Raw genomic sequence first — 17,687 nt, forward strand, 5'->3', positions numbered from 1 at the left:
GGGCCTTCCATATTCTCACCTATCTCAGGCCTGCCCTTGACTGGAGTGTTGGGGGTGGTCCACAGACGAGCTCTCTGTACCCTCTGGTGTTGCCGGGTCTCCATCAGCTGAGATCTGGCTGGTGGGGCTGGGGGCCCTGGGCTATTCCTACAGTGACATCCAGTGGCCAGGTCTGAACCAGGTGTGGAGGCACAGACAGCCCCTAGGAACCCCAGGACCTGTGGGCTCCAGGCTAACGTCACTCTGGAGTGGGATGGGGATGCCAGGCCAGCAGGGTCATGGTGCCCGCCTCCTGGAGGGCAATGTCCACCTGCTGATCCCTGCCGCTCACCCTGCCCTGTCCATTGGAGGCCTGGCTTTGCCTTCCGGCACCCCTGAGCTTTGCACACAGGGCGGGGACACCTGGATTTCTCTGGCCCCCTGAGTGGGGCCAACTTGGAGGAATTTCTCAAAGCCTATTAGAGCAGTGGCTGCCTCCTGCCTGCCTCCTCGGGCTGGGCAGGGCTGAGGGCGGAGGGAGAGAGGGAGGGAGGGGAGAGAGGAGGAAGGGAAAAAAAGTTGGCAGTCCGACAGCAGAGCTGTGTCTGCATCCATCGCTGAGAGGAGGCCTGTGCACTGTGGGGCGGGCCAGGAGCAAGGAGAGGCCTTCCTCCCTTTGTGCTCCCCCCTTCTCCTCCCCCCGGGGCCCTATAAATAGGCCCAGCCCAGGCTGTGGCTCAGTTCTCAGAGGGAGGCGAGCACAGGCAGCGGTCTCAAGCCAAGCCCCCTGCCAGCATGGCCAGCGAGTTCAAGAAGAAGCTCTTTTGGAGGGCGGTGGTGGCCGAGTTCCTGGCCATGACCCTCTTCGTCTTCATCAGCATTGGTTCAGCCCTGGGTTTCCACTACCCAATAAAGAGCAACCAGACGACAGGTGCAGTCCAGGATAACGTGAAGGTGTCACTGGCCTTTGGGTTGAGCATCGCCACGATGGCCCAGAGTGTGGGCCACATCAGCGGTGCCCACCTCAACCCAGCCGTCACGCTGGGGCTTCTGCTTAGCTGCCAGATCAGTGTCCTCCGGGCCATCATGTACATCATTGCCCAGTGCGTGGGGGCCATCGTCGCCACTGCCATCCTCTCGGGCATCACCTCCTCTCTGCCTGACAACTCGCTTGGCCTCAATGCGGTGAGTGGGGTGGCCCCAGGCTCTGGGGGCTCTAGAATGGTGCTGAGATGGGTTCGTCTCATCCTCCACCCATTGTGCAGATGGGGACACTGAGGAACAGAGAGGATGAGAGGTTGTGGGAGGTCAGGCAGAGCTGTACCTGGAACTCAGCTAGAGTCTGTTTTTTGCCAGGCACTGTGGGAAGCTGAGACCCAGAGCATAATGGTCTTGCCATGTCCCCTGCGGGTCTCTATTGTGGGGAATAAGCTCTGGAGGCAGCTAACAGTGGGGCCAGCAGCTCCTCACCCCTGGGCTGCAGTTTCTTCCCCTCCCTCCGCTCAGCCCCGTCTGGGCAGCGGCTCCCTCCCCCACGCAGCCTGGACCCCCTTACACTCTGCCTGCTGCCCCCAGTCTCCCTGGACCACACATCCGGCATGTCTGCAGCTGGCCACACAATCCTGTGTGAGCAGAACTCTCCCAGAGGGGCTCCTCAAGCATCTAGGCAGCCCCACCTTCACACAGGTCCCCAAACAAACTGCCTTCAAGGAAAAAGCTCCTCTTGCTCTGCTGGCTCCGGGAATGGGACAAAAATGGGAGGTAAAAACAGTTTCAGGACAGCCTGCAGGTGACTTTCCTGGATTGCAGCAAATGGTGGGGGCCAGAGCAGGGACATCTCACCTCCGCTCTGATGGAGATGCACATCTTCCATCTCTGGGTCTGCGGTCTATCACCGGACACAGAGAGGTGTGGCGCGTGTATTTGTGTCTGTGAGCAGTGTGTGCACATGTGGATGCTGGCATGGGTCTCCGAACCTGTGAAAGCTGGCTGTGTTACTTCTGAAAGTGTATCTGTGAGCGTGTCAGTGCTGCGGTGTAAGTGTGTCTGGAGGTGAGCGCATACCTGCGTGTGCCCACTGCTCGGGCCTGACCTGGGGGCACTCATGATAAGCAGATGTGGGCGACTGGGTGGAAGCTGCAGAAAAGAATTCCTCCCGGGCCGCTTAGCACAGCTAATTGGCCGTTGGCAGGCAGCTGCCTGCTGTCGCCGACCTGGGCTTTTCCAGACCCTCAGCCAAGTGCAAACTCAGACCTGGCTTGGGCCACAGCAGGGGGAAAATTTGGCCTGAGAGGCCAAGGAAGGCTTGGAGGAGATCTCAGAGTGCCCAAGGAGGTGTTTTCACAGGGAGGGAGAGAGAAGGAATCAGATCAGGTCTGTGTTGGCGGGGCCTGGGCAAGGCAGGCGGGTGTGGGGACAGTTAGGGAGCCGGCTAAAGGCTCCACAGAAAGAGCGGCAGGGTGATTAGACAAGAAAACGTCCTCCCGCTTCCCAGCCAAAGTCCAGATCCTGGTGCTACGGCTGCAAAGGTCCACGCAGATGGCAGTTGGCATGACCCTGCCAAGCAGGGATTAGCACTCCTTGTGTCACCGTGACACTTCACCCAGTCCAGGATTGAAGGTTAGCCCTTCGGGCTGGAATTTAAACTTTAGTCAAGGAAGATGTGGTCTCTGTGGGTGTAAGGTCCTCCGGGCCTGTCTCTCTAGTGGGGGCAGAGCCGGGCAACCTCAGGGCATGCCCAAGGAGTAGGGTCAGGATCACCGCAGGGCTCAGCTGGGTATGATGGGCAAGGGGAAGGGATCCTTCTTGGGGATGAATAGGGTCTCCCCGGGCCTTCTAGCCCCCTCTTGACCTTCCTTCTCCAGGGCGAGTCAGGCCAGGCATCTGCTGGTGACTCTGTTCTCTCACACAGGCATCCCAGGCAGACTTGAGGAGGGCAAGCATCCCTGTGCAATCTTGATCTGGCCACACCCTGATTCAGTGTCTTTTCCCCTCACCAGCCTCCATGTTTCCAGTTTCCCCAATACCTGAGCTGGGTGGGTTTGCAGGAGAGGAAGAAAAGGGAACTCAACCCTGGGCAGGGAAGCAGACAAATTGGGTTCAAGGCCTGACTGCTTACTTGTTGACTTTCTTGGAGCTGAGAGCCCTTAAGTCTCCAAGAGGGGACCTAGGTCTCTTGATATCTCTTGGCCACACCCATACTGCCAGCAAGCTCACTTTGTGGACTTGAGTTTATCACTCTTCACAGGAGGGACTGGCTAAGAGGAGCCCAAGAAGTGCCAGGCTGAACATAAGGGCAGTGAATACTGAGGTGGGAGCCCAGGGATTGCCCTGGCCCCACCATGAAAGTTTGGGGTTCAGAAACACGTGTTTTGGGCTGAAGAACTCAGAAAGGGTTCAGAACACTGAGCCTGGGATCTAAAGGGGCCTGGGAGGTGGCCTCAATACCTCAAAAAGGGCACAGATGAGTCTACACAGCAGGCGACATGCTCTTTCCTCCAAGCTCTAGGAGAGGTTTCCCCTAGCCCCTTGAGTCCCGGGCCTCTCCCAGCCCAAACCAGTTGTTGGCATGGAGATTTTCAAGGAAAATAGGGAAAGAAGTGGCAGGAAGTGGTTGGAGTGAGTCAGGGGGTGTCCCATGGGGATATGTTGGAGAAAACTTTCTCCTCACTGAGTCAGGGCTCAGGATATGCCCTGGAGAGACCATGGACCTCTCTGCATCCTGCCACATCCTAGCTGGTTCTCAAAACCAGACCCTGAGTTTATTTCTAGAGTGAAAGATAGGCAGCAGCTGGTGCCTGGCCTGCCCTGTCCTAGTTCAGTGTGATTTCAGGCAAGCCACCTCATCTGTGTGGTCCAGGTCCCATCTGTGGAATGGGTGTATCGCAAGGCGTGGCTGGGAGCTGGGAAGTAGAAGATGCTCTCGAACCTTGAAATTCTGACCACTCACCAGCTCGTTTCACTCTTCCCCTCTCTTGCTTGCTCACCTATGTCTGCTGAAAACATGACTTTCACTACTGCAGACTAAATTCGGGGCTGAGTCAGGCCGCTCCCTGCTCTGAGAAGTCCATGGTCCCGAGCAAGATAAGGCCGCTGTGCATCTGTCACTGATAGGGGGCAGGAGGCAGGTGTGATAAGACGTGTCAGGGCACCTGGGAACTTCTGACCTCGAGCTGTGGTGAGGGCCAGGAGGCCTTCAAGGAAGAGGTGTCCTGGGAGCCTAAAAGTAGAGATTCCAGGGTGGAAGGAAGGGGTTTCCTGCAGAGGAGGTCATGGTCTGAGAATCACAGGGTGTGGCTGATGTGGGGGTCGGGTTGGGAGATGGATCATGGTGGGAGGCTGGCGCTCTAGAGAGCAATGAGGATTCAGGATTTAGGTCGGCGTCTGCCTGCGTCCCGGAGCCTGTGGATTCAGCCTCTTTGGGAGCTCAGGCAGAGTGCAAACCTCCCTTATTTGGGGGTCTTTTCTCAGCCCCATTGAAGATGGGCCTGACTGCCTGGGGAACCACTTCTACTTGTTGCATCTGGGACCTGACTTTAGCCCCAAACTTTCCGCTTCCCCAGCTTCCTGAGCCTCCGTTTTCCAACCACAGAATGAGGGCACCCCCCAACCCCCCAACCCCTCTTCCCCACGCCACCAGGTCTTCCAGCGTTGAGAGCCCTCCGCCTCCCCCGGAGTTGAGGGTGGACTGGGGAAAGGGAAGCCAGTTTTCCGATGGCCCTGTCCAGGGAGTGGGCTGGGGGCTGGGTGGTGGTGCCACAGATGGGACATGTAATTACTGTTTCCAGCCAGAGCCCGATGAGGGGGAAGCGCAGAGAGAGGCAGGAGCTTTGCGGTGGAGACTTTCCTTACCATGGAAAATTCTGAGGCGGTTTCCCCATTAGAGCCCTTGGAGCTGCCCTGCCAGCCCCATATCGTCCATCATGACACTGGCCCCTAACCAGGGCTTGCTCTGGGAATCCTCCTGTGAAGAGACTATGCCCTGAGAGGGGATATGGCCCATCAGGGTCCCTCAGACTGCGGGACAAGGATTCACCTTGTGCCATTGTTCTCCCCAACCCAGGTCACAGCCTTCCCTCACTGCATTAGTGTACGCCAATCCCATGCAGTCTCCCCCAACCTGACCTCAGGCCCACATGGTGTTCCCACTTTCTCTAGGGCCCCTCCCAGCAGGGTGCCTTTAGCCTTACCCTCCTAGGGCTTCCCCCAAGCAGCTCAGACATGCCCCCTGCCTGCACCTTGAAAACTGGTTTGGGCAAGCTTTCCTGGAGGCACAAGGAGCCCTTGGTTCTTGCTGGCAGAGCCCCCCTGGGGGCCATGGTCCCTGCCCTCTGGAAGAACGGATATTTCTGAGGTCTCCTGAATGGGTGTGGGCTGAGGCCACACAACTGCAGATCAGGGCAGGCAAAGTTCCCTCAGCCAGACCCTCTGTCCGGGTTCAGAGGGGCTCCTTAACCCTGGTGGCTCCCCAGGGGTGAGTGAGGGGCTTCCTTCACACATCCGAGGAGCTGCGGGCCAGTGGGCAAGTACACCCTGAGGCTGAAAACAGCTCACAAGCTGGTAGCAAAGGCGGGAAAATGCCCGTTTCCATAAGCACGTGCTTTCAGTGCCTGAAACCCCACCATCAGGACAACCCGGGGCTGGTGTCTGCTCAGGGTAAAGAAAGAACTTACTATTTTAAATTGGAGAGGGACAGCTTCCAAATCAACAAGTTCCTGGTCACCAGGGCTGTGCAGGTAGGGTGTGTCGGGCAGCTGTGGCTCTGAGGCATGTGGCTCTTGTTGCGGGGGGCAGTGGTGGGGGCCATCTAACAGTTCTAGGTGGGCGGGAGGCCCTATGACAGGCTCTGTGCCATGCGGAGACCAGCCGTTCACATGGCCAGGTGGGGAATCCTGCACTCAGGACCCTAGCCTGGAGGGTGACCGCAGGTCTTGGGGGAAGGGGCCCCATATCAGGCAGCAAGGAATCCTAGAGACAGTTTGGGGCTATAATCTAGGCTGAGGCCTCCATTTTACTGATAAGGAAACCACGGCTCACAGATGGGTGGAGTCACTCAAGATTGTGCAGCAGATGATGGTGGAGCAGGACTGTGACCCCAGCCGCCTGCCTACAACCCGTGAAAATCTCTGCAAATTGCACTTACTTAACGCTGCACTGGCAGACATGTGTGCGTGCACGGTCACAGCGATATGATGCACACAGGAGCACACACACACACACACACACACACACACACACACATGGGCGGGCGCGAAGCACATTTTGAAGCCTGGGTGGTCCCCCTCAAGCCCTGGGACCCTAGGAGGGTGGAGTGGGGGGTCCCTCAATGGTACCTCTTCCTTTCCCAAGCAGGAAGGCGGGGGCTGCCCTCAAGCGAGGAAAGAAGGAAGGAGGGAAGGAGGAAGCCCTTGCTTTGTGTATTGTTCCTTGTCAGGAAGATGAAATGGCTTCTGAGAGCAAATAAAGGGCACTTTGAGACCTGCTTCTTTCTCTTTTACTCAAGGGTGCTTCCATCCCTTCTCCTCCCCCATCCCCAGCCAGCGGTGGACATGTATGTGGGAAGGCAGCACACGGGGACAGGGTGACAACTCAGAAATGCCACTAGACTCACAAGACAGACACCGAAGGCCACACAGAGAGCCCTCCCCGCCCCACCCCCAGAGCCCACCTCTGTAAGAAACGGCGTCCTGCCTAGTAGGGTTAATAAATGACTAGTTTGAATGTCCCCCGTGGGCTGAAAAAGAGGGTATATTCTTGAATTTGGAAGTGCAGGGATTATGTATTTTCCTTAAATCAAGCTTGTTAGTTATGTGGTTCAAATCTTCCCTGTTCTTGCTGTTTATATTATTGACACTTCCCTCAGTCGGTTTCTAAGAGAGGGTTGTTAAACCCCTTCACTATGGCAGTGGATTGATCATTTTCTTTTTGTAATTCTGTCAACTTTTGTGTCACCTATTTCTAGGTTGTATTCTTTAGTGCATACAGGTTGAGAACTTTTATAACTGTTAGATAGACTTTTCACTTACTTAGTGTCTAATAAACCTCTTTATGTCTAAGGAAAAATAAGAGTCACACCTGGACATATGTGGTCACCCAGAGACTCTGCAGAGAGCAGTGTAGAGAGACACAGAGAGGCACACAAAGCCATGGATACCCAGAGGCACCTGCGCGCTTGAAAAATCACTGATGAAAGGGTGATACTTGGGGAGGGGGCTCACTGAGGTCCCCCTCACTGGGATACTGAGTCTTGCAGGCAGCGGGTGGGTGGGGCGGTCCTTGATGTCTTGTTCTTTAATGGATGCCCAGAGCCCAGCCAGGCCTGGTTCAGAAAGGGTGGGACAACAGGATGCTCAGGTCATGCTGGGGCCTTGGGCCTCAGAAGTCACTTTGATCAGTCTGCTCATGGGCAGCAAGGGAGAGGAGGGTTCGAAGTTCATTGCCTAGAGAGGTCAGTTCTGTGCCACCCTGGGGCCTGGGACAACCTGGCAGCTACAGAACATCTTCTGCCAGCTCCTCAGTCTAAGGTGGCAACAGAGAGGACCTTTAGCCAGGTGCATAGGTAGCCAGCACCTTTGCCTGTGAACGTAGGCAGCATATACTCTGGGGCAAGAATTCTGGTGTTGCCATCTCCTTCCTAGGCCTTGACCTCCGCATCTGTCATCTCACAGAGTCTTGAGCAGGCTGCTCTGCAAGGTCCACAGAGACTAATACTGGCCTGCAATCTCCCAGCTAGAAAGCAAATGAACCAGCCCTGGCTCTGGAGAACTTCCCTCTAGAGTGGGTGGAAATGCTAGAAAATTAACATAATCTGCCACTTCTTTTGGGGGAGAGGGGCCACACCGAACAGCTTGGAGGATCTTACTTCCCTGACCAGGAATCGAACCCAGGCCCTCAGCAGTGAAAAGTGCAGAGTCCTAACCACTGGGCCTCCAAGAAATTTCCTTGTCTGCCTCTTCTGTCTCCACACAGTAAGTGTCCCTTCGAGGTCTGGGCAGGGAGATGAGATGGTGTCCACATTCTGTCCCCACTGAGTTCCCAAGCCAGGGGTTCTGAGGCACCCGATAGGTGACAGAAAGTTTACTTTTCTGCAAGATTTGCAAGCTGTTTAGTGAGGGCTTGATGAGTGGAAGCAGAGGTTAATTCCAGCCAGGGACCTGAGAAAACTTCTTGATACTGAATTGGAATTGATGATGGTGGAATCTGAACTGAACCTTGAGAGTGAGCTTCAATGGGTTTGATATAAAACTGGAGAGTTTGCATCTCTCTGATGCTTAAGATTAAATGTCTGGCTTTTTCTCTTATTTATACTTGTGCTCCGAAAATTGTTACCCCCCCCCCCTTTTTTTGGGGCCTTAATTAGTGAAATATAAGACCTAGGCTGGGCAAAATGCTCTGGGGATGTGCAAACTTTTTTTTCAATAACAAGTAACCACAACTGGGATTAGCCCTATTTATGCAATTGTGTCAATTTCAATAGGTTGTAAACAGGAACACGGGCTTCTCAGGTGGCTCAGGGGTAAAGAAGCTGCTTGTCAAACAGGGGATGCTGGTTCGATTCCTGGTCTGGGAAGATCCCCTGGAGAGGGAAATGGCAACTGGCTCCAGTATCCTTGCCTGAAGAATCCCATGGACAGAGGAGCCTGGAGGGTTACAGTCCATGGAGTCATAAAGAGTCAGAAAAGACTTAGAGAGATGAAATAACAACAATAGCAACAAAATCAGAACATAGGGTCTGAATTTTTACTTGCTCTTTTCTGAACGTCAAACTTCAGCAGACCTTAAACTATCAGTTTCAATTTGGAATGATCGATTTTTTTTCTCAGACGTAAGCAGCACAACTTCTTAGGCAGTTCAAAGAGAGATCACAGAAGCAATCAGGGGAGGCTTCCTGCTGATGGTGGTGGTGGTAATGGGTTTAGGGAGAGGAAATTTACTAACCCATGTGGTTCTGGGCAGTCAAATTCTAAGGGCTCTGGGCGGCTAGGATGAGGTGCATCTTAGAGTCCCCAGGGCAGGTATCACTTCTTGTGGACTGGGCATGGCACCAGGGCCCCTGGTCTGCTCACTTTGCATGAAAAGTGGTGTTCTTGGGCAGAGCAGGAGCGGAGAGGCTGAGACCTGGTTAGGAACCCAGGAAAGATGAGCTCGCCCAGACCACAACTGTGATGAGTGCGGTGGGGATGAGGAGTATGAGGCAGGAGCCACTTAGAGTGATCATTCCATTAATCAGAGTGGAAGGGCTGGTTTCAGGACTTCTGCCAGCTAGCAATTAGGCCGGCCCTGGAGAGCAAAGGAGAGCGTGCGGAGGCGCGAGGGAGGAGGAGCCCGGAGCTTCCCCGAGCGCTCAGACAGGAGGGCAGCGGCAGGTGTGAATGTGATGGGCATTGGTGCCAGTTGCCTGGCCTCACCAGCCTGGCCTCCGTGGAGCCTATCTCCGCTCCAGGCGGGCCTCACTCTACTCTTCAGACTCCTGAGCAGCACAGCCCCTCCTGTTCTGCCTGCCCCACCTAGTTCTGGGGATGAGAGAAAGAACCAGAACAAAGCCACGACAACTACCCTGAGCCTGCCTGCCCCTGCAACACTTCAAATGCCCCAAGACAGCCCCTCCCCCTCCACCCCATGCCTTAGAACTTCTGGCCTCTCTGGAGAATGGGGAAGGGAAAATTAGATCTACTTTACAGAGGGGAAACTGAGGACCAGAGAGGGGCAAGACCATGGTCATGGTGCCAGCAAGTAGGAGAGCAGGGACCTGAACTCAGGGTCACCTCTACAGCCCCACACTGGGGTGCAAAGAAAGCTGGGTATTTCCCAGAGGGCTGGCTGAGCCGAGGGGCTGCAGCCCTGGGGTCGGCCAGGAAAAACGCGCAGAGCTGGGGCTGCAACGGAGGGGAGGGGATATGAGTCATTTTCCCTGTGATCCAGGGCGGCAGACAAAGGCGGGAAGAGAATTGTTCTTGTAAGATGGCCTCAGGGTGGGGCTGTGAAAACCTCTGGATGGTGGAGGGGTGCCCTCCACCTAGGATTCTGCAAAATGCCCTGTGGCCTTGGAGACAACCCCACCCCGCTCAGAAAGAAGGTTCAAGTTCAGTCTTATTTGGACACACCAGCCCTGCCTGGGAGAAAGCAGCCTTCGTGGCCACATCCAGGCATATTTGTGAGAGGGCCTTGGCCCACGTGGCCTAGGTCCCCTGTGTGGGCATATTTGGCCCCTGGGACTGACCCCCACATGGGGGATGGTGCACGGGCTCCTTGGGGAGGGGTCTCCTGGCTGCGGCTGCAGAGGGAGGGCTCTGGTGACCTCATGGCAGCTCCCATTCCCTTCTTTTTCCATGAGTCATGTTTCTAAAAGTGGCCCAGGAGCAAGTGGGAGCCAGACGGTGGTGGCGGGGCCTGTGTGGCCAGGAGGGAGAAGGAGGGGGCAGATAGGGAGGGTGGGGCCCAAAGGAAATGGGAGAGAGACAGCAGAGGGCAGAGACAGACAGAGGTGGGAAGGAGACGGAGGTGGGGGCTGCGAGGAACACAGGCTCAAGGGAGAGATGGACACGGGGAGCTGCGGCCAGCTAACTGCCGAAGTCCCTCTCCACCTCTGCAGGAGATGGGGTGGAATGCTCAAGAAGTGGGGGTGAGAAGAAATGTCTCCAGGAGGCTCTCCTACCCATTTGCTCCTCTTCTTCTTTGACTGTCCCTGAATGTCCCTGATCATCTCTTCCCATTTCTAGGGCTTGCCTGTCACCTATGGCCTTGGTACCCCCAGTGTACCCTGGTCTGGATGTAGGTGGATGCAGAAGCACCATCCCGCCTCCAGGCCTCTCTGGCCTCTGGGGAGAATGCCATGGGATTTAGGGCAAGCTGGTCCTTCCTCAACAGGTGTGCGAGGGGCCAAGTCCTGATGCTCACTGCTGGCTGTATGTGCTTGAGTGTGGTGGATGCAATGGGCCCTGAGGGCACTGGAGGTCTGGCCTTTGGTGCCCGGGCCTAGGGGCCCTGGGACTCCATCCTCACTGCTCTGCTCACTGAGCTCGCCGCCCCTCTCCCCACAGCTGGCCCCTGGCGTGAACTCGGGCCAGGGCCTGGGCATCGAGATCATCGGGACTCTGCAGCTGGTGCTGTGCGTGCTGGCCACCACTGACCGGAGGCGCCGCGACCTCGGGGGCTCCGGCCCCCTGGCCATTGGCTTCTCTGTGGCCCTGGGACACCTGCTGGCGGTGAGCGGCGGGGGCGGGGTGGGGTGGGGGGGGTGGTGGTGGTGGAAATCTTCCCAAGTAGGAGTGGTGGTGGGGAGGGTGGAGCCAGGCTGCTGGGCATGTCCTGTTGAGCCCAGGGGGTGGGACTCTGACAGGGCTCGTTCTGAGGGTTGGGGGACCAGCTGCCCTGCAGAGGGACGCACAGGGCCTGGCTGACCCTCCTTCCAGGTCTGATGGTCACTGCCCTGTTTCCCCTCTGGTCTTCTTCCTCCATGTCACCCTCTCCCTCCTGCCCCCTGTCTCTTTCTCTCCATCTCCTCTCCTGTTCCCCCTGACCCTTCCCTCCAACAGATAGACTACACCGGCTGTGGTATTAACCCTGCCCGGTCCTTCGGCTCCTCGGTGATCACGCACAATTTCCAGGACCACTGGGTAAGGGGTCACAGGGCTGCTCCGTGCAGGTGGGAGGGAGACTTTGGTGCCTTGTGGTAGACCCACCCCCGACCCTGTGACATCATCTCCCATCACAGAGGCCCTGAGAGATGGCCAGGGGGAGGAACTCGGGAAGATGAGGCCTGAGATGAAGGGGTGGTGGGTTCACACCTCAGGCAGGGCAGTGTAGGCAGCCTCCCCTCCCAGATCAGACCATGGTCTGACCATTCCAGGTATGCTGAGTTGGGTCACACAGAAGCAAGGAGAAAACCACTACCTAAGTCCTGGCTTGGGCCAGTTGTAGGGGTGGAGGGCTGCAGATGCTGAGATTCAGCACTGTCTTTTCTGTCCCAGGCACAGGTTGGGGAGCAGCCATGCAGTGGGTGGGGGGGGGGTGGGTTGGGGCTCTCGTGGGAAGCAGGTCGCATCAGATGCCCTCTGAGCACGTCCTCTCTGTTCCTAGATCTTCTGGGTGGGGCCGTTCATTGGAGCAGCCCTGGCAGTGCTCATCTATGACTTCATCCTGGCCCCACGCAGCAGTGACCTCACAGACCGCGTGAAGGTGTGGACCAGCGGTCAGGTGGAGGAGTATGACCTGGATGCCGACGACATCAACTCCAGGGTGGAGATGAAGCCCAAATAAGGGGGCTAGGCCTGGGCATCCACCTGGGGGGTGGGGGGGCAGGGGAGGGCAGAGGGAGGGGAGGGGTGAAACCTGTATCATAGACAGTCTGACAAGCTGGCCAAAGTCACTTCCCGAGGATCAGCAGGGCCTGCATGGTCAAGCCTGACTTGGGACTGTTGCTATCACCTTCTTTCTCTTTCTCCTTTTCCCGGCTTTGGGGATCCCTGAGGACCAAGATTTCCCAATCACCCATTCCCTTGAAGTCACAAAGGAGGTGAAAGAGAGGGACCCACCTTGCTAAGTTGTCCTCTGAGTGTACTGTGAGGTATGCCAGAAAGCACGCCCCCCCATCCCAGAACTGCTCACCAGCTCACCTGCTGCAGGTGCCTGGGGCTCCTCGGTGATCGCTTTGTGCTTTCGGGCGTGGCCCTCTTTCCTGTAACGTGCGCTTGCCCCAAGGATGCTCCGAGGGGGAGAGACCCCATCAAGTGCAGTGGTGGGGTCAGGGGGCAGTCAGAGCCCGTCCTTGCAGCCCGGCTGGCTTCCAGGTCCGCTCCCCCAGCTACGGAAGTGCTATACGACCTTGGGAAGGTCTCAATCTTGGGGACTCAGTGACTCCATCTGTAAAGAGGCAGGGGCAGGGAGAGCTGCATGGGCCTGAGACCCCTCTCCAGGATTGTGTAAGTGTAGACACACTGCACATTCTGGAAGACCTAGTCTGGCCCAGCGCTGCTTCTTCCACTTGCCCAATATTTAGTTGTACCTACACATCTATGTGAACACATGTACATAGGCACACATGTTCCAAAGCAAAGAGCAACAGTTCATCCAACCGTAGGAAGTTCCCATTCCTAGGGAAGCAGAGCTGAGAGTGGATAGAGCCTGCTGTTGCAGAATGAAGATCATCTAGAGGGAGAGGGAGGAATGTCCGAGTTCCTTCATTGAGTTGTAGTTGATCTTTTCCACCTATCACTGTATCACCCTCGTCGTTATTTGGTTCTTCAGTTTTTCTTGCCAGTGCAGACACAAGTCAACATTATGTAATGGTGTGTTGACTGAAGGACACTTGGTCATCTGAAGGTCAGCCCCTGGAGACAGATGTCCTTGCTGGACCCTCAGAGAGGGTTCCGAGCCCCTAGCTGACAAGGTGGGAGGAGAAGCAGATTCCTCCCTTATTCCAGAGGTCCTGGTTGGAGGCACTGGGGGGAAGCTGGGTGACCTGCACAGGCTTCCCAGGCCATAGTCTTCCCTCTTCATTTATTTGGAGGGGAGAGTTGGTCTTGACCGAATGAAGTAGCTATGGCTGCAGCCCAAGGATAATTCTGAGCACAGTCTGTTTGTGGGGGCAGCTATCTACACATTCCATACAATTCCACCAGGGCCAGAGTAGGTCTCCCCATGCCCCACGGCCATGATGGTGACAAACACTGAGAGACACAATACATAGTTTTCTGGAAGCAGCAGGACAACCAGGAGGCCCTTAACGGTCACAACACATCATTAACACCCATACACTCTCTCTTCCATTTCTGAGCAAAAGCTTCTAGTCCATTTAACAGAGAAAGAAACTAGGGTCCAAGGACCCAGAGCAAGATGATGATTTGGCAGGCCTAGCAGCCAGAGCCATGTTTCTGGCTACTCCCTGGACTGTGAGACTGGGCCCTCTTAGATCCAGATCCTGCATTTCTGCCTGGGTAATGACCAGGTGCCAGGAAGGGTGAGGGGAGTGTTGGAGGGGAGAGGGGATGCTCCATCCCGTCCTGTTCTGGCTGCTGCACCCAGGACCCTGCATCTGTCTGCTCTGCATATATGTCTCTTTGGAATTGGAATTTCATTATATGTTAAGAAAATAAACATAATATAGGTCATCCAGACTCCTTGGAATGAAGGTTTTTCTTTGGGCACCATGTTCCCACAAGGGATCTCTGGGTCTGAGAACTTGGGCCCAGTCTGCGGAGGAGCCACTGTACCCCAGGACTCCTGGTCTTCGGGGTGGACACAACCAGAGCTCCCTCTGAGGGACATAAGGCTCCTGCAGGATTGAAGTGTGAGAGCTTGAGGCTTCCCTCTGACCCCCTCCTTAGAATAGAGCCCGGGGAGCACCAGGGATGGCTGGGCCACACTTCCTCTGGCCCCCCGCACATCTCTGACCCACCCGCCCTGGGGCTGGGCTCTGCCTGGGGGTCTCAGCCCTGGGGGCGGGGATGGAGGTGGACTCACCTGTCAGAGTGAGGTTAGTGCCAGGTGCAGGGGAGGCTGGGGAAAGGTGACGAGCAGTAGCTAAGAGGGGAAAAGTCCCTCAGTTCCTTAGGGCCTGGCGGGGGTGGGGGGGAGACGCGCGGGCGCGTGAGTGTGTTTGTGTGTGTGTGTATGTGTGTGTGTGTGTGTGAAGGGTTCCTCTGCTCTGAAAGCATGAGCCACATTCTGGGAGGATGCCCACATTCTGGGCATCTTCCCGTGGTTTTTGTCAGACTACTATGGGGCATCCCCAGGGCAGAAGAGATCAGAGTGGCCTGACCTCAGTCCCCAGGGGGACAGGAAGCCAGAAAAGGACCCCTCCGTCTGCTCCTGCCTTTACACCTGTGCTGGTATAGCCCAAGGCCAGTGCAGGCTGGAAAGGCTCCATCCAGCCCTCTTCAGATCACAAAATCCCATCCCACATGTGGCCCCCTAGTATTGGGGGCCCAGCAGGCCTGCGTACCCTTATTTAGTGGAGGCAAGAGGATCCTCAGAGACAGGCCCAAGTCTCAGGACAGATCTTTGCCAAGCTGATATTTGGATGCAGGCCCCTCACACACACACACACACACACACACACACACACACACACACACACACTCTTAGGGCTAGTTTCTCGAAATAAGGACAACTACACTGAAACCTAGTGCTCAATAACAGAGGCCCAGAGTCTGGGAGACTCCAAGAACCACCAACCTGGATATCTCACTGGGCCACATGGGCAGGTCAGGGATGACAGGGAAGGTCCTGGCACCCCCACTCTGCTCTGAGAGATGTTCAGATCCTGCCTCCCTCTGTGGGGGCCTTTGCTGATGGTGATACAGGGGCAGCTTGGCCTGTGGAAGTTTTGAGGTCAGCGTGGCTGGAGCAGGTTTTCTTATCCCAGTGTGCAGGGGGTCGCTACGAGTGACAGCTAGGGCCTCAGTCCATGCAAGCTGCCTCTGCGCCTCCCAGGCTGAGGGCAAGCTGCTGTGAATGTGAGGGTGCAGGCCAGGCCCTGGGAACAGGGTCCAGGCAAGCCTGTGGCAGCTAGGCCTACCTGTGCGGGTGTGCCGAGACTCTCTGTCACAGCCCTTCTTGGCTTATCTCCATCCTGTCCCCTCCTCCCTGGTGTGAAGCCCTCTCAGTCCCCATCAGGGGCCTGGCCACCCCCACCTCAACGCCTGCTCTTCCTTTGCTGTCCTCTGACCATTCCAGGGAAGCGCCTTTCTTAGTAACTGTTTAGTTTTAACTTCTAGGATGCTAGTGCCAGGATACAGAGCCTGAAGAAGAGGTTGAGGAACTCCCCTTGGACTTCACATGCAGTTTTTCTAATCTTAACAATACCTTTGGAAGGCAGAGATAACAGCCTCCTTTTCTAGAGGATGCTAAGGGTCCTGAAGATGAAATAATTTGCCCAAGTCCACACAGTGTGTTTGTGGCAAAACTGGGATTTGAACTTGCTCTATCTGGCTTCAAAGATTGGGCTCTTTCTACTATGTGATGCTGTCCCATTTTGTCAAGACTCCCACTGAATTTACCTCTGGATGAGCTAGGCTTCCTTTGCCTGGAAGGTGTTGAGAGGAAAAAGTAAGGGAAAATAATAACTGACTGAAGGGGACTCTAGCACCAGGAGAAATGCCATTTATTTGGGGGCCAGCTGGATACTGTGTCTGCTTGAGGCCTATTGTTACCACCTGGCCCGAGACTGCTCCCCTGGTACTGGCCCCACCCAGTGCCCTCCAGGCCTGACTGCCCCTCTCTCTATTCAGGAGGAAAATATTTGAAAAACTTGTTCATCCAGAGGTTGTCCTCTCCCACTAGAATATATGGGAAGAAGTAGGACAATGCTATACCCTGAGGGATAATAATGCATCATTCAGGCCTGGGGGCAAAAGCACATGGGACCAGGCTGCCCCAGATTCCTCGTCTTCCAGCCTATGGGTTCAGGGCTTTAGGGCCTCTTTCTCCCAAGGGTCATCCCCAAATCTGCTCATGTTCTGTCCAGCCCAGCACAGAGGGGAGGCTTTAGGAGAGTAACTGAATTGAAGGGGAGCTTCTGGAGCAATCAGAACTCTTGTCTGTTTTGTTCATCAAAATTAAAAATGGAGAGAATATATTTCCTGAACTGTTCCATGACTCAGGCTTGGTTTCCCAGCTGCTGAGCATTCAAGCCACTACACACATGAGGTGCTTTGATGGAGGGGGGGTGGTCACCTATCACCAACCCCCCTTCCCCAGCTGTATCCATGCTGAGGCCAGATAACAGGCTGCTTCCTCCCCTGGGCTCCCCATGGTTCAGGGCAGACCTGCACATGAAGGGGGCTCACTTGGCCCAGAAGGCTGTGCCCTCAGCACTTGGCCCCGAAGGAAGCAGGATGTAATTCAGCAGTTAGTGAATCCTAGAGTATTTGTCCCTCCATTAAACTCACAAGAGCAAAAAGTTGTGATTTCACAATTGCCTCATCTGTTCTGAGTCACACCTTTTTGCATGCTTTTCCAAAGTCCTTTATAGGGGACGTCGGCCAGAGACCTGTGAGTAATGCTCAGGTCAACTCAAGGTTGCCTTTTAGTCACACATATATATGACCTCCTGCATCAAGTCAGTCCTGGATTTCTAAATATCCGGAAATCTGGGATACTTGTAAACTCATATGCGCTTTCCTGGTGATTCAGTGGTAAAGAATCCACCTGCAGTGCAGTAGCCGCAGGAGATGCAGGTTTGATCCCTGGGTCGGGAAGATCCCACTGGAGGGCATGGCTACCCACTCCAGTATTCTTGCCTGGAGAACCCCATGGACAGAGGAGCCTGGCGGAATACAGTCCATAAGGTCACAAAGAGTTGGACACGACTGAAGTGACCGAGCACACACACACACGCACATAGACTTGCATTTTCCTTTTGATGTATCCTTCTCTTCCAGGGTGAAGGGCTCTGGAGAGGTCTATAGGAGAAGAATTGATCTCTGGATCAAGACTGGGGTCGGTCAACTGGTCAGACATAGACGCCGTGAGACCTCAGTGGGGTTAGAGATCCATAACTCTCCCTGAACCCAGCATCCTTGTCCATCTCCAAAGCTCAAGTGAGCTCCAAGAGGCCCCAAATGAAAGGCTGTGGGTGGCTTAGGGCATCCATTTGCCACTTAGCCTCAAGGTATGGTGCCTTTTGGGGATTTGGTAGAAGTTAACAGGGCTCACTCCTTATTGGGGTTCCCTGGCTGGCCCCCAGTGTCCTTGCCACCAAAGCCAGG

General features: G+C 55.5%; 1 protein-coding gene across 2 annotated transcripts; it reads left to right on the forward strand.

Annotated features, from left to right (window-relative positions):
- Nucleotides 1-647: 647 nt before the first annotated feature.
- AQP1 (aquaporin 1 (Colton blood group)) lies at nt 648-14,093 on the forward strand. 2 transcript variants are annotated; one of them, XM_070468179.1, is made up of 5 exons: nt 648-1,164; nt 11,019-11,183; nt 11,514-11,594; nt 12,058-12,216; nt 12,449-14,093. In XM_070468179.1, exons 1-5 carry the CDS (start codon nt 775-777, stop codon nt 12,518-12,520), a joined length of 867 nt encoding a protein of 288 aa, XP_070324280.1. In that variant the 5' UTR covers nt 648-774; the 3' UTR covers nt 12,521-14,093. The 2 variants fall into 2 exon arrangements, with proteins under 2 accessions (XP_070324280.1, XP_070324278.1); XM_070468177.1 differs by having other exon boundaries at nt 650-1,164; nt 12,058-14,093.
- Nucleotides 14,094-17,687: the final 3,594 nt, after the last annotated feature.

This window comes from Odocoileus virginianus, chromosome 1, assembly GCF_023699985.2.
Source record: "Odocoileus virginianus isolate 20LAN1187 ecotype Illinois chromosome 1, Ovbor_1.2, whole genome shotgun sequence".
Taxonomy (NCBI): Eukaryota; Metazoa; Chordata; class Mammalia; order Artiodactyla; family Cervidae; genus Odocoileus; species Odocoileus virginianus.

What these genes read in the sequence shown, in the direction of transcription:
- AQP1 (XM_070468179.1), top strand. Translation starts at nt 775, where the DNA reads ATGGCCAGCGAGTTCAAGAAGAAGCTCTTTTGGAGGGCGGTGGTGGCC. An exon ending in CCCTGGGACACCTGCTGGCG is followed by an intron (nt 11,184 to 11,513) that starts GTGAGCGGCGGG and finishes TCCCTCCAACAG; the next exon opens with ATAGACTACACCGGCTGTGG. An exon ending in CCGACGACATCAACTCCAGG is followed by an intron (nt 12,217 to 12,448) that starts GTGGAGATGAAG and finishes GGGATCCCTGAG; the next exon opens with GACCAAGATTTCCCAATCAC.